The 21,666-nt window shown below is 44.1% G+C and overlaps 1 protein-coding gene across 2 annotated transcripts in view; it reads right to left on the reverse strand.

Annotated features, from left to right (window-relative positions):
* PIGR (polymeric immunoglobulin receptor) overlaps positions 1 to 18,656 on the reverse strand; it is a 28,644-nt gene extending 9,988 nt beyond the window's left edge. The window contains exons 1-4 of one of the 2 annotated variants that reach the window (XM_036758127.1): positions 18,547 to 18,656; positions 5,319 to 5,396; positions 3,775 to 4,119; positions 953 to 1,612 (exon numbers count right to left, since the gene is read on the reverse strand). In XM_036758127.1, the coding sequence (XP_036614022.1) occupies positions 953 to 1,612; positions 3,775 to 4,119; positions 5,319 to 5,358 (1,045 nt within the window). In that variant the 5' untranslated portion in view covers positions 5,359 to 5,396; positions 18,547 to 18,656. Of the gene's footprint in view, positions 1 to 952; positions 1,613 to 2,263; positions 2,351 to 3,774; positions 4,120 to 5,318; positions 5,397 to 18,546 lie in introns of those variants that run through there. The other variant, XM_036758129.1, reaches the window with a different exon arrangement.
* Positions 18,657 to 21,666: the final 3,010 nt, after the last annotated feature.

The following is a 21,666-nucleotide window of genomic DNA, read 5'->3' on the forward strand; positions in this document are numbered from 1 at the left end:
CATAATCTTGCACAGTCCCAGAGTTTTTCTTCTCATGATCTCAGCTGACTTATTGCTAGTATCCTCCCACTGTTTGCATTCTTTTCCCCTCACCAATCTCCAAGAAGAATGAGAATTGAAACAACTGCTCCTAGCCCCACTTAGCACAGGATAAAACTAAAGTTTCCCAAAATGTTTGGAGAAGCCAGCACCCACCATCTTAACGTATAACCTGGGCATTTTCCTTCCTTTCCCTCATCCAACCCCAGGATTTAGAGGCAGTTAAAAGTCACATCAAAATAAGATAAAAGTCTTCATCCTCTGGTTTCCTAAAAATATTGTTATCATTAAGAAGGAAGAATCTTGATTGAGGGGTAAGAGACATTAAAACTAATCCAGAGAGACTGTCACCTTCCCAGGAGAAGTATAGAAGTAAGATAAACCTATGCTCTTCACCTCCACCCATCTTCTCATTCTTCCCCATCACTCCCACCCTACACACAAGTGTACAAGAGAGAGAAGATACCGTCTAATTTAGGAAGTAGGGAGAGAGATAGGATGGGCTCCACTGGGTCCTGCTATGGTTTTAGAATTCTCAGATTCACCCTTTTGATGTTTTCTGCCATTGGGAACAGGGAGAACCTGGACCACTGAAATCATATATAATCCACAAGGTCTGTTTCAGCCAGTGACTTTCCTCCTTTGGTAACAGAACTGCAAGGGGGGAACAAAATAGGAAGGCCCAAATCTTCTCTTGGCCTCTCTCTTTTTCATTTATCTGTGGAGAGGAAACTAAGTGGGGATAATAGACAAAAAGAGGGAGACACCCTTGACTGGAAGCTCCCTGAAGACAGGAACCAAGCTTTCTACGTCCTAGTCCCTGATAATTCTAGACATTGGAACATGGAAGGTTGAGGAGAATTATCACTTATCTGGCCTCTTTCCTCTCTGCCTCAATTCTCCCATGTCTCACCTTCAGAGACAAAGAGCTGTAGAGCTCTAATTGGCCCTTCTTCTGATGGTTGGCCATCTTCCTGGGCACCACAGTGATATACACCTTCATCCTCTTTCCTCACTTGTGTGATCATTATGCTAAAGGATCCAGTCTCGGTTGTATGGCTAAACAGGATCCTTCCATGAGTGGCATTATTTGTAAATCCCTTGCTGTTGATGACCAAGTCACAAGTCTCTTTTGCCCTCATCTGGCATAGAAACTTGGGCACGCTTGCCACCGTGCTTCCCAGGGCACAGTTCAAGGTCACCGATCCCCCTAGCTCAGCGTAGAGCAGTTCAGGTTCAGGCTCCAGCAACTTTAAGTCAACATTCTTCTGGATTCCGGTGTCACTGTCCTCCCCGACCCCACAGACATACATCCCAACATCTTGCCTCTTGATCTGGCTGATGGTGACCACAAAGACCCTACTGCTGGTGCCGCTGATGCTGAGGCGGGCTCTTCCTGTGTAGTCAGGGCCCACTTGTTCCTGAGAATCGATGACCAGTGCACAGCTTTCGCCATCCTTCTTGCATAAGAATTTCCTGTCCTGTGTATTCTGTTCCTGGAAAGGGCAGTTGATGGACACTGTTTTACCCACTTCAGTGACGATGACCTCAGTGTTGTTAGGGAGATTGGGACCTGCAGGATAGAATGGGTAGGGGTCCAGGAAGAAATGAGAGAAGAGCGTAAGTGCCCAATAAAATCCTGACACTGATCCCTTCCCCCCTCTCCAAAGAATCAGAATTTGAGAATTGGAAAGAACTTCCGAGGTCATCTCATCCAACTCTCACCCAAAGCAGTGCCCTGCCCTATTACATTCCCAATAAACCTATAGTTAGGGACCTCCTGGGAATCCCAGTTTCTCCCTGTCTGCAGACTCTTGCTCTGTACTGCTCCCTCAAAAAACCAAACAAACATACCGAGGGCTTCATTTCAGTTGCTTTTTCAGTCATGTCCAACTCTTTGTGACCCCATTTGGGACTTCCCTGGCAAAGATTGGACTGGTTTGCCATTTCCTCCTCCAGCTCATTTTACAGATGAGAAAACTGAGGCAAACAGGGTTCAGTGACTCGCCCAGGGTCCCGCAGCTAGTAAGTGTCTCAGGCCAAATTTGAACTCAGGAAAATGAGTCTTCCTGACTCCAGGCCCAGCCCCCTGTCCACTACACCACTCAGCTGCCCACACTGAGGGCTTGCTTATCCTCGAGAAGCTTTCACCTGATCTTCCCATTGCCTCAAACTATTGTTTTATATATCACTTGCAAAAAGTCATCTTCACTTATTAACTGACCTTTCTCCCCACTCATTCTCCCCTCATGTCTAGCAGTCTGGCTTCTGATCCCACTACAGAAAACGCGGCTTCAAAGGTTATTCAGAATCTCACCACTGCTAAACAGAGTCCCAAGATTTAGAGCAGAAGGGTCCTAAGAGGCCAACTAGTTAGACCTCCTCATTTCACAGATAAAGACCCTGAGGGTCTTAAAGGCAAAGTTAATTGCCAAAGTCACCCTGCTACTTACTATCTGGTAGAATTGAGATTCTAACCTAGATCCTCTGATTTCTTTTCACTACGCTACAAGTACTTGTGCAATCGAACTTTGAACCCACGAAGAGGATATTTATATTTACGAGTATTAAATTTTATCTTATTAGCTTCAACCACTATTCTAGTTCGTTGAGATTGGAGGTGGGGGAGTGAGGAACCCTCCTTTCAATCAATATATTAACCGTCCCTCTCAGCTTTCATGTTACCCATAAATCCAGTTAATATACAGCTGGGAAAGATAACATAACCTACTCTAGGCCATACTGTCACAAAGCCTAGATAATTATTTACAGAAAAGGCAGGTCCCAAGCCAGATTCTCAAATAGGTAAAGTTTGTCTTTGAGTCACCTGTAAACTCTCTTATAGCTCCCTCACCTCCTTAGACTCCTTTTCATAGCCTCAGTCTGTCCCATACCCTTCATTTGAGCATTCCAGCTTGACCTGCCCTCTGCAGCAGTGCCCCAAGCTCCAGATAAACTGCTCTTTGGTTTTCCCTCCCACCATTCCAATCCGAACTGTCATTTTCTGTATCTATCATTCACCTTCTTGGTTGCTACTAGGGAACCAATACGTGCTAATGAGTGAAAGTGTGAGATACGTGATACATGAAATCTGCAGGGGCCCTCTGGGCACACAAGATCTTAAACCAAAGGGAAATTTAAGTGGCTGGAATGGAAATTCACATCATGATGGTGGTTTTAGATTTATAAAGCTCCTAGTCCATAACACTCCTGTGAAGTGGGTGATATAAATATTCTCATCCCCTCTTTATAGATGGGATCACTGAGGCTCCAAGAGGTTAGGGCCAAATCCTCTGACTCAAGTGACATGTGTTTTCCCATTATTCCATGATGCCTCCCGAAGACAAGAACAAGGCCCATGTATATCTGATGTCTCCAGCCACAAAGGCCTTGGGAAATCCAATGAACAGGAGGCAAGGAAGAGAGGTATATTATGCCGAGTTATTTTAGGCTGGTAATCTCATAGGCTTGAAACGAAACTAGAGAGGCTATCTTGTCCATCCCTTTGTGTCCGGGCAGGATCACACTCGACTCACCCCAGCCCCCATCTCTTCTTTTTAGAGATCTCTTAGAAGGAGATTTCAAAGTTGTCCTAGGAAATACATCCATGACAGTGTCTTACATACCTTGTTCTATGGAAGTTTTTACTTTTTTTTCACTTAAATCTGTCCTGCTGCAGCCTAAATTGGCTCCCCAGTCCCATGCCCCAGAGGCAGAAGAATTCTTGGTGCTTACCCTCTCCCACCTCCAAGGTGATGTCAAACGACAGACCCCGATTACTCGTGCCCAGACCACACTTGTAGAGCCCAATGTCTTCCTTCTCCAGCTGTGAAATCTGTATTAAAAAGGAGTTATTCCCTGGGAAATTGGTGAGTTTGGCTCTCCCACTAAATCTCTCAGAGACAAAACCATTTGAGGAGACTATGGTTTCACAGGATTGCCTTAGATTCTGAAGACAAAAGTATTTGCGGCCATGCCGATTGACTGAAGAGGATGGGTAGAAGCACTGGATGGAGACAGATCCTCCTTCCACTCCTGTCACTTGCTTGGGGCCAAATATGGGACTCTTCATAGAAACCACTGCAGGGGAAAAAGGGAGAAGAATTTGTTGAGTACCGTGGAAAGTGAAGTCTAAGTATAGTGGCCCCCAACAGGCGTGATGCCAGCCTCTCTTCCAGGTGAATAAGAAGCCAGCTGTAATTTGTTACAATTACATAATTCACTACTTCTACCAGCCTATGCTCATGTGAAATGATTGACTAATAACAATTGACAAAAATAATACCAATACCCTTTGGGTGTATCATGTTTTAAGTTTCACAGCACTCAATTCTTTATTATTTTATTTCATCCTTAGAAAATCATCATCTGCTAAGTAAGGCAGGTTATCCCCATCCCCATCCCCATTTAACAAATGAGAAAACTGAGAACAGTAGAGAACAAATAACTTACCTATGATTATAAAGGTGGTAGAATTGGGACCTTTGCCTCAGAATCCCTCACTCTCTTCTACATGAAACCTTTCTTTGCTTTTTAAATATTATTTAATTTTTATTTTCAGTCCCAAATTCTCTCTCTCCCTCCACCCTCTCCCCTACCCATTGAAAAGGCAAGAAATATGATAACCCATCATACATATGAAGTTATAGAAAAGATATTTCCACATTAGTCTACATAAAACCTTTCCTGCCTTTGCCAAGTATTCATTACCTCTCTCTTCAACCACCTTGATTTGGCTACTCTCTACTTATTGCATCCATGCTTATGTATCTACATGCTAACTCCTCTGAGAGAATTTAGCTTTCTTGAGAGCTGGGATGGTTTCATTTTCTGTCTTTGTGTCACCAGTATCTAGCACAGTGCTTGACATGGAGTAAGTGCTTAATAAATCATTGTTAGCTGATTGGTTGATTGACTACTAGAAAGCCTAGTCTCTTGACTTCCAGCTAGGGACTCTTCACTAGACCTAGAGGCTTTGGGACTGGGTGTTTCTGGTCCCAGTTCTCCACCTGAACACCCTCCTCTGAAGCCCCACAATATTCCCACCCCCTTCATAACACCCCCCTCAAAAAAAAGCCTTCATGGCCTCCATTAATTCTTTTGTATGAGATGTCCATTCCAGGTATGACATTTATGGTACAAGGGGAGGATAAAAGTGGCTTCTCTGTGTCTCTCCAGTATGACAGATCAGTGATGTATACTTTGGGAAGGCCACTTTCAGGGTTGGAAGGGAAGTGTGTCCAGGACACAGGGGTGGAAGTAGGGCTCCCCATACTCACCAGGGAGGAGAGCAAGCAGGCAGGCAAGGAAGAAAGCCATTGCAGCTGCTACTGAGACTTCGCTTCAGATCTGAGAACCTGGAAGACAATTGTTCCAAGAATAGGAAATGCGCTTGGTTCTAGAGGTCCTTGCTGGAGGGAATGAGGGGATTTGAGAAGAGGTCAGGAGTGTTTCTTTGGTGACTTACTTATTCCCTCCTAGAACCTCCACTTAAGGAGGGCTGTCAGACCAGTCATCTCTTCATTCCCTGCCCCTCTCCCTTCTCTGCTTCTTTTCCTATATTGTCTTCCCTCATTAGCTTCTGAGCTCTTTGAGGGCAGGAACTATCTTTCTTTATCTTATTTGTATCCCCAGAACTTAGCACAGTGCCTGGCATGTAGTAAGTGCTTAATAAATGCTTATTGACTGCTACAAATAATTCTTCAGATTTCTGTAGCACTTTTTTGTGAAGGTCTCAAATTACATTGAGATGTTGGGTTACTATTTAATTATCCAGATTTTTGTTGTTCAGTCACATCTAAGTCTTTGTGACCCCATTTGGAGTTTTCCTGACAAAATTACTGTAGTGGCTTGCCATTTCTTTCTCCAGCTCATTTTACAGATGAGGAAACTGAGGCAAACAGGGTGAAGTGACTTACCCAGGGTCACACAGCTACTAAATGTCTGAGGTCAAATTTGAATTCAGGTCTTCCTGACTACAGGTCTGGTGCCCCATCCACTGCACCATCTAGCTGCCCTGGTTATCACACAGTAGGCACTTAATACATGCCTTGGGAATGAAATTGACCTAGGCTTTTCCAGGTAGAGTTTGAGGCTACAGTAGTTCAGGGATGGACTGCGTATTCATTATCAGAGAACCAACCTAGCTGAAAAAGCAGAACCTCATCACCAGCAGATTGGCAACCAAGGGGGTGAATCATTTTGGCCACAGCATCTCATGAAAACTGATTGTCGACTAAAGCTGGGACAGGTGCTGCTTGTGTTGGTAGAGGGGGCACCCACATCGATGAAATCCGAGACCTTTGGAAGGAATGAAGCATCTGTATAAATGTTTTTTCTCTTCCTAACTCTGGATGTGTCATGATACAATGGAAAGAGTGTAGGTTCTCAAGGCAAGGGAGCTGGGTTCAGATCTTACCTTTGTCATTTACCTACCTTGGGCAAGTCACTTAATTTCTTGGAACTTCTTGTAAATAAAATGTAGAAATCAGACCACATGGCCCCTAAGGAAATTTCTTGTTTTAAATCTCTGGTCCCATAAATGATTTGAGGGTAGAAGCTGTGCCTTATGCTCCTCTTACATCCTTTTCTTCCCTTCCCTGACCCCACAGTGCCTAGCCCAAGGCTAAGCACATTATAGAAGTGACCATAACTTATTTCTCTTAAAGCCTTCTGGGGGAAGGAATGCCCAATTACTGAAGCATAGAATTTCAGGGTAGGAAGCTATCTTAGAGAATACCTAATTGATTCATTGATGAATGGTTCAATAGTTCATAGGACCAGGATAAGGAGTTATCATGGTACGGTGTCAGAAGACCTTGGTTCATTTCCCATCTTTGGTGCTTAGCACTTGAGAGACTTGGGGCAGCTAGGTGGTACAGTGGTTAGAGCACCAGGAATGAATTAAATAGAATTAATTAGAGACTTATCTTCCTGAGTTCAGATCTGGTCTCAGACACTTTCTAGCCCGTGTGATCCTGGGCAAGTCACTTAATCCTGTTTGCCTCAGTTTCCTCACCTATAAAATGAGCTGGAGAAGGAAATGACAAACCACTCCAGTATCTTTGACAAGAAAACCTCAAATGGAGTCATGAAGAGTCAGACGTGACTGAAACAACTGAACAACAACAAATAACAACAACCTGTGTGACTCTGAGCAAGTCAGAATCTCACTGGGTCTCAGTTTCCCCATTTGCAAGATGAAGGGGTTGATAGATGGCTTCTAAGCTCCCCTGCAGATCTAGGATCCTATGTAGCTACTTAGGGCATCAGTGCAGTTCATAACCCTTCAGTGACTTTGGTGGGTAATATTTTGAAAGTTGTTGCGGCTAAAAAATATTATCACTAGGGATCAAACTGGTGATGAGACTGATTAATCTTAGCTAACCTAATCTTTAGACAAAGGATCTACTTGGCTGGAACTCAAAGCTGGTGCTCCGACCCAGAGTCATGCCCATGCTACCACCATCCAAGTAGGCCTTTGATGGAAGACAAGGGAAAGTTTACCTTTATACCACTTTGAGACTTACAAATCAACAACCCTATAAGGTAAAGCAAGCATCATCATCCCCATTTTACAGATGAGAAAACTAAAGGAGACTAAAAGGAGAGATTAAGTGAGTTGTTCAGGATCACACCACTAGGATTCCTATCCTACTGGCTTTTGACTCATTTTACAGATAATGGTGAGGCCCAGAGGGGTTCAGTAATTTACTGACGGTAACAGAGCCAGCATGAAGCTAGCAAAAGGAAGCAGGTCTCAGAATAAGATGGAATATAACATGGATATTGCCACAGGCTAGGTCTATAGAGGCAGCATGAAGTGAAGGGAATAACAGTGCCTGACACATAGTAGGGGCTATATAAATGCTATGCCCTTTCTTCCCTTATCAATTCATTTAATCCTCACGATATTCCCATGTTGCAGTTGAGGAAACTGAGGCAGACAGAGCTTAAGTGACTTATCTAAGGTCATACAGCTAGTAACTGTCTGAGGCCAGATGTAAACTCAGGTCATCTTGACTCCAGGTCCAGTACTTTAACCAATGAACTGTTTCCTCCAGCCATGTTATAGTAGAAAGTTTTTGAGATTTTGCACTAGAGGACCTGGATTCGAATCCCAGCTCTAAAGTAATTTTGTATCTCTGAGCCTCAGTTTCCTCATCTATAAAATGATCCAATTGACCTAGTTGACCTCTATGGTCCCTTTCTGCTCTATATCTGTGAGCTTCTCCTTCATGGTTGGTTCAAGGGTCCGGGTACATGGGGCTGGAGACCCATTACTGCACCAGGAGGAGAATCAGAACTCAGGCCCCATCTCAAGTCCCCTCCCCTCCTTTTAGTTGCAGATCACAGTCCAGAGAAGAAAGGAAGTGGGTATTCCTATAGACTTGGTTGAATTCAGCATTGGGAACTAGCTTATCAAGGAAAAAAAAAGTTGGAGAAAAAAAGTGAGTGCTCTGAAGGAGGAAGGGGATCAGGCTTACCTTTAGTATTGGGTGTCCTATAAAGAGATTGCCAATGTATTGGTAAGAAGGGGAGAAGAAGGGAGGGCCCCGAACCGGACAGAAGTAAACAGTCCCCCTTGGCACTCCCTCTTTAATACCAGGGGCCTTTCCCTGCCCTCCTGAGGGCTAAGGTTGGCCATCAGCAAACAGAATTGTTTCTCATCTTACTTGTTTTTTCCTTTGGGGATTTCCCATCAAGGAAACATTTTATTTCCTTGTTGAGATAAAGATCTCCTTTTTCTTGAGGAGAGGGGGAAGAACAAATGGGGGGGTGGAGTGGCTCTTTTGGACACTAATTGCACCAGTTAATTGGTCCCACACTCTTTGTACTAGGGCAATGATTAACTCCTTGACTTGGAGGGCTAGAAAAATATACCTGCATAGCAAGGGAGAGGTGGGTGGGATGAGATTTAACCAATCCTGGGGATTCTGAGAGTGAGGTTATTTTCTATGTAGAACAGCTGGGGCTGGTCTTGCTGATGCCCCTTTCTTACATGGTGGAAACCCATGGTCCTCACCACCTTTCCCCACCCAGTTTGGAGATGGGACACCTACCAGGGGAGCTGGGAAAATGGATCTGTAATTTTGGTGTAGAGTTGGGGGAGGGAGAGCTGATTATAGAGTAACCAAGGAACAGCCCATTGAAGGCATCCTTACAGTTGAAGGGTGAACTTTATACTATATACGTTATAGATTGCAAATCTGATATGATTTTCCCCATGCCCCCACCTCTTAAATTATCCTCCTAATATTCCAGCCAAGCAGGGACTGGGGTACTGAGCAATCACTGTAGAGTAGGAGGAGGGAGGACTGAGGCACAAAGGTTCAGTAGGTTCTCTTGGGTTTGCACAGTCAGGAGCCATCAAATCAGCAAGCATTTATTAAGTGCTGACTGTGTGCCAGGCACTGTGATTAGAAGCCAGCTCCTTGTACAAAGCATCCTGGTGATTCTGTGTACTTTGGGGCTTCCACATTATCTTTTGCTGGGGATAGGGAGCCTTGGTCCAAGCATCACATCTCCCATGGTAGAATGTACTGTTTTAGCTTTTGTCTTTGAACCCCTGGCCCCTAGAACGATGCCTGGAACCTTGTGTGCCATACATACTTGTATATTGACTGATCTGACTATGCACAGCTGGAAGGGCAAGGCAGCTGGAATGAAACATCGGCAGGGGCCACATTACCCTAGACAGGAGAGAAGGTTCCCAGCCCCATCTGGAGAAGGTCTTAACTTCACTCCTGCAGAGACCTCCTTGTCACAATCCCCAAAATACAAAGTCATGGCTTGGACAGTGACTCCATTCCACGCTTGTGTCCAGGTGGGATCTTCCATGTTAGGACAATAAGTCCCAGGAAGCATTGTCCATCCTCACGCAGAGTTCCCCCAGGTCACAAGAATCTGCAAGCCGAGAGACATCTAGGGATAAGGAGTTGGGGAAACTGAGGACAGGAAGTAGAAAGAGCTGGAGGAGGGAGAGTGGTTAACCTGTCCTCTTGGACTCTGAATCACACACACACCACTCCCTATATCCCTTTACTCTACTAGTATGTCTGTGGCATTTTAGCAGATCGTAGACAGAGCTGGAAGGTCCTCAGCTGTCATCCAGTCCAACCAAGCCCCTCATTTTGGATAAAGATATTGAGTTCCAAGAAGGTTAAATGACTTGCCCAAGGTCATACAGGTAAGCAATGGCAGAGTCAGGATTCAAACCCAGGACTTCTAACTCCAAATCCACCACATTTTCCATTATACCACACTGTCTCTCCACGTTGCTAAGTGTACTGTCAGATGAGGAGTTATGCTGCTTATTCACATCAATAAGGAAAGGATGGGGAAATGTCTGATTAAAAACAATACTTAGAATGGGGAGTCAGAATACCTGCTTTACCACTGCCACTATCTATATGATTTGGGGCAGATTACCGGACCCTCAGTTTCATCTCCCAAACGGGGATCAAAATTCTTAACCCCAATTTACCTAAATCAGCATCCACCCCACTTTGAGAGATTATGAATATGATGGCAATCAGAAAAACCCCATGTAAGTTACCTCAAATATTTACAAATAATTGAGCTAGAACATGTGAATTTATTTTGAAAAATATTTTGTGCAGGGCATCATGTTGCATACTTGTAATCCCTTGCTGGGGTCACTGGGTGGCACAGTGGATAGAGTACCAGGCCTGGAGGCATGAAGATCTGAGGTCAAAGCCTGCCTCAGACACTTACTAGCTGTGTGACCCTGGGAAAGTCATTAAACCCTGTTTGCCTCAGTTTCTTCATCTGCCAATGAGCAGGAAAAGGAAATGACAAACCACTCCAGTATCTTTACCAAGAAAATCCCAGTGGAGTCACAAAGAGGGCAGGACTGAAGATGACTAAGCAACAACGGCAGTCTCTTGCTTTTGGGTAGCTTTGTGGATGAGGCTGAAGGTAATAGAGTATTCAAACTGTCTGCCATCATTCCAGTGAGCCCCAGTACTGTGGGGGGAGGAGAGCTGCCTTAAGAGGGTCAAATTGGCCCAGGTTAAAAATAGAGTAGGTCACAGCTTTTCTGTCAACTAAAAGTGGGATCAGGGCCATGAGTGGGCCCCGATGAGTTAGGGATACCTAGTCTGCAAAAGATAAATAAGCAAAGAAACAAACACACAAATAAATATGCTGATAATTCAATATAGCTGATTTTCTTCATAATCCCATGTATCTCATTTTATGCATTTAAAACATTGTCTTGAGAAGGGATTCATAGGTTTTACTAAATTGTAAAAGGAGCCAAGCCAAAAAAAATTCCCCAAACTCCAAAAGGCTAAGAACCCCTAGGTTAGCTAATTTCTTAGGATTGTTGAGGCATTGGGCTACAGTAGAAATAACTGGCTCAGGAGTTAGAGGGCCTGGGTTCCAGTCCTTCTTGTGACCTTGGGTAAGTTTCTTCATATATAAAATCATGGGGTTGGATTAGATGGCCCCTAAAAGCCCTTCCAGCTCTGGATTGATTACTCTTCTTGCTCTCTCTAGGTTAGGGACTTGAAATTTAGTTAGGGGAGAGAAGACAGGCTCTGTTCTGTGGCCAGAAGTCTCAGACTCTATGAGTTTAGAGAATCATTATCTAGGTTCCGTGCTAGTACTCATGGTCCGACAAAGGTTTTCTTACTCATTTACGAATAAGGAAGAAGGTTTGAAATCAGCAATGTCCTGCAATCTGGGACCAGTAGTCCCTACACCTATGAGTGACGTGAGAGAGATTAAGAAAGTTTATGTAGGTGTTTACACAGACCTATTTCTGGAATCTCAATAGGATTCTGGGAAATAGAGTGTGGGGAAGAGGTTCTCGACAAGGGGCAGGTGAGATGAGGTGAGGCAAGGCAAGAATAGCTCCTCAGGGAGCCAGAACCAGGCTGCTGCTAGTGTCACAGGAAACTTCTCCTACAGCGCTGCAAAAGGAACCTCTTGGATTTCCATACAAACTTTTTTTTTGTAAATACCGAGGTCCAAGAGCATAGGCCTTGAATGTGGCCAAGCTGGGACTCAAACTCAGGTCTTTTGATGACAAAATAGCACCTTTCCACTATACCTACTGTGTGACCCCGGGAAACTCCCTTGACTTCTTGGTAGCCCTATATAACTCTATGAAAGTTTAAGTTACAGCTGAGTTTGTGATCTTCATTGCTAAGTGAGAGTGTCTACCCTTAGGTCTGATCACCTTTCCATATCTCCTGGAAAAGAAGAAGAAAGGGAAGGTAATCAGCATTTTTATAATGCTAACTATGTGCCAGGCAATGTGCTAAGTGCTTTATGAATATTATCTCATTTGTTACTGCAAGGTAGGTGCTCTTATATCATCCCTATTTTACAGATGAAGAAGCGGAGACAAACAGGTTAAGTGACTTGCCCAAGGTAATACAGCTAGTAAGTTTCTGAGACTGGACTTGAACTCAGGTCTTCCTGACTCCAGGTCTGGACCTCTATCTACTACTGCACCACCAGCTGCCTTTAGTATATAAAATTACATGCATTATATGATTATATACACATTATGCAGATGTATATATTGTTATATGTATATGTGTACAGAAGAACAGTTGGGTGGTGCATGGAATAGAGTGTTGGGCCTAGAATCAGGAAGACTTATCTTCCTGAGTTTAAATCAGACCTTGGACACTTAACTAAGTGATTGGGCAAGTCACTTAACCCTGTTTGCCTCAGTTTTCTCATTTGTAAAATGAGCTGGAGAAGGAAATGGCAAACCACTCCAGTATCTTTGCCAAGAAAATTCCAAGAGGGGTCACAAAGAGTTGGACATGACTGAAACGACTGAACAAGCAATGAAATATGTATATATGTATATATACATATATGTTTATGTATATGTATATGGGGAGAGGGAGAGAAAAGGGGGGGGGGAGAGAATAAGCTCTTTGAGAGTAGGGATTGTTTACTCTCTCCATGTATATCCCAATGCCTAGCTCAGTGCTAACTACAGTAGGTGCTTAATAAATGCTTATTGATGAATTGATTTTACACACACACACACACACACACACACACACACACACACACACAAAGTACTTTATGGTTACAAAGTGTTTTACACACTTTGACTCACTCTATTTGCACAATTCATCCCAGTAGGGGACGGGGGAAAAAGATTGAGAATCTGAGGATCAGTGCCAAATTCTGATGCAGTCGTTTTCCCACTGATCCATGCTGCCTTAAGGAATTTCACCTCTTTGAGGCCCAGCCCTAGATGAAGAATCAGCCTCTCTTGGCCCTTTTCTACATGGAAGTGCTTAGAAAACCAGCAGCGAATAGCAGAAGGGACCTTAGAGAAGGTCAGCCAAAGGTCTCATTTTTCAGATGGTTAAACTGTTTTCCCAGGAAGGGAAATGCTCAGCCATTTAGTGGCAGATCTGTGGCCCAAGCCACTCCTTCTCTTGGCTTCTATAAGCTTCTAAAGCGGTCAGGAGGATGTTTGCAGTTGCCTGCAGGGCTCATGGACTTGCCTTTGAATATTGGCCTCCACAGCATAAGCCCGACTTTGCCTCTTCCCTGTTAGATACCGAAAGGGGAACAAAAGGCTATTTTCAAGCACTCTCCACCCCCCATCCTCCATTCCCCTCATTCTGCCCACAAAGATTGATTAAGTGTCAATGCTTTGCCAGTCCTGGCTTTGACTAGGGTGAGCTAAGGAAGAAGGCAAGAATTATGTGTGTCTGGGGAGGGTTAGGAGGAAAGTCAGAGCTCGGGAGGGGGAGGAATCATGGAGATATAGCTAGAAGAGAACACAGAGTCTCATTCTGTAATTTCTAAAATGTCTATTATTATTATTGTTTGTACTTATATCCTCAGTGTCTAGCGCAGGAGGAGGGGAGGAAATAAGCAATTATGTAGCACCTTCTGTTTGCCAGGCACTGTACTAAGTGCTTTACAAATATTATCTCACAACAATCTTGGGATATAGGTGCTATATCCCAAGCTGAGGAAACTGAGGTTAGATGATTTGTCCAGGGTCACACAGCTACTAAGTGTCTACAGCTGGATTTGAACACAGCTCTTCCTGACTCAAGGCTCAGCCTTTTATCCAATGTGCCACCTAGGAGCTTAATAAATACTTGTTGGCTCTTTGGTTTATACAGATGAAGAGATTGAAATCCAAAAAGTTAAATGATTTGCCCAAGGTCTTTCAGGACCTGGCTTCATGATTCATTTAACCTCCCTGGACCTCAGTTTCTGTAAAACCCAGACAACCTCTAATGTCTTCTCCAGCTCTAATATTTTAATTTGAGTGGCAAAGCTGAGGCTAGGAGCCAGGCCTACTGTTGATTAGTCTAAAGCTCACTCCACTCTACCCCAGTTGGTTCTGAAGGGCAATAAAGTGCAACCAGTGACTTAAAGAGATGGATGGTGCATTTATCTGACATGGAGGTGACCCAAAGCTAGGAGGGATCGTTAACAAACTGGATGACCAAGTCAGGTTCTCAAAAGATATTGACAGGCTAGAGATTGGGCTGAATCGAATAATTTGAAGTTCAAAAGGGACAAGTATAAAGTCTTACATTTGAGTTTTTTAAAAAAATCATCTTCACACAGGATGCAGGATAGGGAGGCCTGATTAGATAACAGTTGTTCTGAAAAAGATCTGGGAGTTTTAGTGAACTGCACTCTCAGTAGGAATCAATGACAGCTAATGTGTTCTTGGGCTGAATTAAGAGAGGCATCACTTTCAGCAATAAGGCGGACACTGCCAGATTGCCTACGTTTTACTAATGAGATGTTATCTGTAATATTTTGTTCGGTTTTGAGTGCCATAATTTAAGATATCATTGATGAGCTGGAGGAAATCCAGAAGAGTCTAACCAGATTGAAGGACCTTGAGTCTATGTGTTATGACAACAAGTCGAAGGGATGGGTGGTTCTTAGATCAGAGGAGAGAACATTCATGGGGGACATAATAGCTGCCAACGTACCCGAAGAGTTGGCACATGGAAAAGGGATTTGCCTTATTTTATTTGGGTTAAGAGTTTATTAATTAGGAGCAATAGGTGGAAGTGGCAAAGAGAAGATTTAGGCTTGACACCAGGAAAAACTCCCAAGTAATTAGAACCATGGGCTATGTCCAGAGGGGGCAGATTCCTGTCCTTGGAAATCCTCAAGCAGACGCTGGATGGCCTGCCGCCTGTTGGGTATGGCATGGTGGGGATCCCTTTCCTATGTGGATTGGATTAGATAGAAGGTGAAGTCATTTCCACCTTGTAAATTTCATGCTTTTGATTTGGAGAAAATCTCATTTGAGAGAGACTCAGTATCTAGCTCCCACAGACCAGCACACCAGGGAGAGGAAGGACATTAGGGGGTTGCTACTATGATAACTTGATTTGACTTACCGCCTCCTTAAGCATTCATAAGCTGCCTGACGGTCAGAGGTATAACTAGGAATTCTGGACACATGGTGCAATTTCACTTAAATGTGGGGTGGAAGGTAGTCACCTGAAGGCCAAGGAGGCCTTGGGAGCCCCCCTTAGCTAAGGCATTCCTGTATCACTATTACAAAGGTATGTCATGGGTTCCCAGATCCAGAAGCTATATGATGCATCTCTGGTCAGGTGCTCTTGTGACAGAAGTGGGAGCAGTCCATTCCCCCAGAAAGCTGGACTCAGATTTCCGTGACACAGCTAACAACCCCTGACTCCTGACTCCTGACCCCCCAAATCTTAAGAGGAGGCAGACATGGGAGGTAGTAAGCAGTGGCTATAGTGGTAGGAAAAGGCAGGCCTTGGAAATTCTGAGACAGCACCAGGACCAGACACAAAGGCATAAGAACAATTGACCACGGGACCAGCAAGGGGAAGGAAGTGCCCCTCTCAAATATTGGTGCCCTAGGGACAATCCCCATTTACCCCACCTTAGTTTTGGTTTTACTAATGGTAGACCCTGGCAGTGATGCATAGATTCAGCCTCCCTCTACCCTTAAGAGGCACCTGTGGTATAATGGAAAGAACAGCTCTGCCACTAAATAGTCCCAAATGTTAAAGTGAACAGCTGGTTCAGTCCCTTAATTAAAACAGGTGAGGTCTAATCATTGCCACTTTACAGAGGGATGTTGAATGACACAGCCCAGGCATACAGCGGTTCAGAGGGCAAATATGAGATCCTAGAGCTTCTGCCACTTCTTTTTCCACTCTACTTTATTTCCAGGAAGGAGAAGGAGGAGGAGGAAGAGGAGGAGAAGGAAGCATCGGAGAATGGAGGGGAGAACTCTAATTTATATTTGACCTAGACTTCCCCCATTCCTCCCTCCTTCCCTGATACATGCCTCTAGGCATGCCTGTGAGAAGTCCCCCTCCAGGGTTGGGGGAACACAGAATTTCCCTTGTCAAGGGAAAAGGGTGACCTGTAAAAAGTTTGCACAAACTGAGGTCTGAGCAACTTGGGCCAGACTAGAAACAGTTATGGCTCTGATAAAAACAAATCCAAAACAAATAAACAAGACCTCTGGCAGCAAAAGGGACTGGCCAGATCCCACCTGACCTGGGGATTGAGGCCTCTTTCTTTCCTCTTCTTTCTCCTTGGCTCCATTTTTTACTTTCTGGAACCTAGTTCACCCTCTGCCTTCTCCCTTGCTCACAAAGAGACAGACCAAGAGGCCTAGAGCCCCAAGTTTGGCTGTCTTTTGCTCATCTCACTCCTTGTTTCTTCACACGTGGTGGCAGCAGTGGGGTTGAATGTGGCTCGTCCTTCATCCTCCCCAGGATCCCGAGGAGAACAACATGTGATATGGAATTTGCCCTCTATGCCCCTTGGTGGGGAAAGGTATGATGCAGTCAATAATTTCGATTCAATGCACTTTAAAAAGAAAAAGGTGGGGGGGAAGATTTACCATGTGCCAAGCACTGTGCTGGTCAGTGAGGGTGTGAAGAGCAAAACAAAACAGTCTCTGTCCTCAAGGACCTTACCCTCCCTAGGAAGCAAGCAGTAAATACTGCCTTCCTCTACAGAGCGGATGCCTCTGACCCTCAGGAAAATTCAAAAAACAAAACAACAAACGCCTAAGCTGTAAAGCCGGGAGACCCAAAAGGTCCTCACGTGGTCTAGAAATGCCAATGGCCAATCAGAAAATAATACCGTGTCTCCATGCAGTGTGACCTGAGGCCAGTGGCTCTCCGGACCTGAATTTCTCCATCTATATGGGGGTGGTGGAGAATAGCGCTGAGATCAAAGATCCCAGTCAGAAGGAGGTCATCTAGCTCAAGGTGCTCATTTACAAAGAAAGAAACAAAGAAGGTTCAATAACTCAGCCAAGGTCACATGGCTACCAAGCATCAGAGGCCAGGTCTAAAGCCACGTCTTCTGACCTGAGAGCGCTCATTCCCCCGGACCATTCTGTAAGAGCTTGGTAAGTGATCAAGGCGTAGCAGATACTCCACGATTGTCCCGTTTGATCCGCGCACATCTACAAGGCTGAGAACGTGGGTAGGGTCCTCTCCATTTTGTAAATGACGAAGGACGTTCAGAGGGGTTAAGATATTTTCCCAATATCACATAACTAGTAAGTTCAAATTTGGTCTCAGATACTTACTAGCTATATGACCCTGGGCAAGTCGCTTAACCCTGTTTGCCTCAGTTTCCTCATCTGTAAAAATGAGCTGGAGAAGGACATGGCAAACCACTCTGGTAACTTTGCCAAGAAAGCTCCAGATGAGGTCGTGACTGAGAAAGGACTGAACAACAACAGCACCAAAGCAACAAAACAAAACCCTCTACCTCCGTACAGTCATAGCTTATGTTCACACTGCGCTTTAAGGTGAGCAAAGCGCTCAGCTAACATCATATTGTGTGATCATCACAATGCTGTGGGTAGTGTAAATATTATTATTCCCATTTTACAGATAAAAAAGCCAAGGCTCAGCAGAATAAAACAGTTTGTCCAGGTTACACAGCTGGTAAGTTGCAGCATGGAGACTCGAACCCAGGTCTTTGGACTTCAAGATGACTATTACTGATTCTTTTCATTACATCAAGATGCTTGTGTTATGGTGGCTCTAAGGAATGATGGAACAAGGTTGGGATTTCTAACTGGGTGGAATGTCATAGATGAAGAAGGGGGGGGGTAGTATCTGCTATGCTGGGGTCTTGGGGAGGGAACATATGTATGTCACAAGTGTACGCTGATAACCACCAAAATCGAATATAGAATCTTCTGAAATAGTAGAGAAGCACCCATTTCCCCCTGCTACCTGCTGCCCTCCTCCTCCATTAAGGGACAGAGGATTGGGGCAGGGGTCGGGGGCAGGGGACTGGACATCATCCTCACTGAGTCCCCCTCAAAGATCTTTACCACCTGGGCTATTCTCACACATGCCCCCCAAGCCCAATGCCACTCTTTGGGGGTCGACACTGCCCAGTCCCTTCCACCAGACCTGTCAGTCTCTCAGCCCCTTATTCCTGAGAGTCCTGGTCCAGCTGGTGCCCTGTTCTAGGAGATCCCAGAAAAGTTGCACTCACTCTTGTCTCTTCTCTTCTCTGTTTCCACCTTCAGGGGCACTGCCCCGATACCATTCCAGCTCCCTGAACTCCAAAGGTATTGTCCCTGCCTCCCCTGGAGGCTGCCAGCAGGGCACTGGATGCCACCAAAACTGAAACCGTGTGAAGTCTGGACCCACACCTGTCTTGGGCTCTTAAAGAAACACCCTCCCATGGGCACACTGGCCAACCAACAGCACGTGACTCCCACCAATTCCCTGGGTCTTTTTCCTTTTGGCTTCTCTAACTGATCCCAACTGTTCACTTCCTCCTAGCTTTGAAGCCTTATTGATCAGGAATCGGACTGACTGTGAGTTGTATCAATAGGGCTGTCCACACACATGCAAAGGACCAGGATAACTGCTGGGTTGCTTAAAAATGAAAAGGATAATAATAATAATTATCCTTGCAAAGCACTTTTCACATAAGAATCTTGCAAGGTGGGTGATAAAAATGTTATAATGTCTATTTTACAGAAAGCAAAACTGAGGCTTAGGTCATGTTTGATGGTCACTCACATTTCCACAGTACTTTGCAAAGTGCAAAGCCCTCTCCTCACAGCACTATGAGGAAGGCATAGGATCAAAGCTTCAGAGCTGGAAGGGACCTCCGAGTGCATCTGTTCTTTTTACCGATAATGAATGTGAAGCACAGGAAAAAGAACTGACTTGTACAAGGTCACAAGGGAACAAGGACTTAAGTGTAGATTCCTGGCTCCTGTCATAGACTTCTTTCCACTGCACCCGGGTCCTCTGCTAGGACTGCATTTCTTAGCCTCAACCCACCCGGCTCCCACAACCCGGATCCCCCCCCCCACCCCCACCTCCGCATCAGCAACAATAAGTGTCCTGGCATCTGATCCCGAAGGAAGCTCACTTCAGACCTCTAGCTAGTGGAAGAATACTCACTCAAGTCACAGAACCTAGGTTCAAATTCCTCCTCCAATGTTTACTGCCTGGATAACCTTGGTCAAGTCACTTAACATCTCTGAGGTCCAGTTCCATCATCTGTAAAATTGGGGATAAGGGGTGGAAAAGATGGCCTCCGAGGTTCCTTCTAGCTTTAAATCACTCCTTTGCTTCTGTCAGGCCACCAGGCAGGACTTCCAAGAGATCAGGTCCCAGCTGCTTCCTACCTCCACCCCTGGAGTATAAAGGGTTCAAGTTCTCTCCTATACAGAGCTAACTCTAGAATCTTTGCTGGGCTCTGGGACCCTCCCCATAGCTGCTCTAAGGCCAGCTTGAAGGCTTAGAGTTGGCATCCCTAGCCCTCCTGCTTACCTTCTTCTAGGGATTTTTCCATGTTGAACTTGTCCTGATGTAAGCAACCCTGAAATGGTCTTAGGCTCCCCTTTCCCCCACCCCGCACAGGTAGGCACACCTATGTATATCCAGCACCACACACACACACACACACACACACACACACACACACGCATTCTTTACTGTCTGAAGCCCACACAGTCCACCCATGCAAGGCTGACTCAAGAGTCTCCCTGCCCCAACACTGACCCAGAGACTTAGCCCCAGAAGGGGAAGAAAGAAAGGAGAAGTGAAGCCGAAAGGAACAACCAGGCCGACAGAGCCCTGGATCCTATTTTGGGCCTGGCCACAACTGGTGGTATGCCTAGAACAGTGCAGCTTCCCTTCCTGGGACTGAGGTTCTTCATGTGGATGGAAGGGAGGATGGCTTAACAGACCCCACGCCACAATCGAAATCAGAGAGCCCAGACCTTGCTCTTTACTGCCTGAGGTGATTAGCTCCCCTCTCTGGGCCTCAGTCTTATCATCTGTAACAGGAGAAAAATCAACCATATAATAAATGGCTTTTACACAGCACCTTAAAGTTTGCAAAGCATATTTTATATATATATATATATACACATAATATATAGCATTTTAAAGTTTATAAGGCATTATATTATATAAAATATTATATGTTATAAAGCACTATATTATAAATAAAATATTATATATTGTATAGCACTTTAAAGTTTACAAAGCACTGTATTTCACATATATAATATTATATATTATGTAGCACTTTAAATAGCACTTTAAAATTTACATAGCACAATATTATCTATAAAATATTACATGTTATGTAGTACTTATAATATATAATTATATTTATAATGTAACTTTTAAGTGCTATATAAATGCTTTAAAAGCACTATATTTTTGTATGTAATATAGTACCAAAGCTGTATATACATGTCATATGTCTATATTATAGATAGCTGTATAATACTTTGTAAACTTTGTATATATATGTAGTGCTATATACGTGCATATGTGCATACATACACAGATAGATAAATATGTAGGTAGATAGATACATAGATGGACAGATAGGCAGACAGATAGATGGATAGATAGATGACTCTGGGCAAGTCACTTAACCTCTTCCTCAGTTTCCTTATCTGTAAAATGGTGAAAATTATAGCACTTGTAAGGTTATTGTGAGGATCAAATAACATAATAATTGTAAAGTGCTTAGCACAGTGCTGGGCACATAGCAAGCACTATATAAATGTTAGCTATGATAGATAGACAGATAGATAGATAGATAGATAGATAGATAGATAGATAGATAGATAGACAGATAGACAGATAGATATCCTGGAGCAAGTTTGATTTAGGCCTTCTTTTTGCCATCAGGCCAGATCACTATCTTTGCTAACCTTGGCCACACTGATGCCCAGATATTTTACAACTTGTTCAATCTAATGTTTGTTGGTCTTGATATCCACAGTGAATGGCAGAGTGTTGATGATAGTGTAGGAATCAAGCTTATTCTTCCCAAGGCCATTTTTCTGAGGAGATTAGGTAGATAGATAGATAAATAGATGATAGACGGATGGATGAATAAATATATACTTTATATGTGTGTATATATATGTATATTTATATATATATACACACTCCCTACACTTTATACTTTTAAAACTTTCTTCATATTTCGGCCCTCAAGGAAAGACTCTTAATTTTTAACCCCTTTCTTGATATTTCTGCATACTCTTCTTTTCCCTTGTAAGTAACCTTAGAGAACACTCTTGTGGTCTAGAGAGTGGGAGGACAGGGGTAAGGGAAAGAGATTATA

This window comes from Trichosurus vulpecula, chromosome 4 (assembly GCF_011100635.1).
Source record: "Trichosurus vulpecula isolate mTriVul1 chromosome 4, mTriVul1.pri, whole genome shotgun sequence".
Lineage (NCBI taxonomy): Eukaryota > Metazoa > Chordata > Mammalia > Diprotodontia > Phalangeridae > Trichosurus > Trichosurus vulpecula.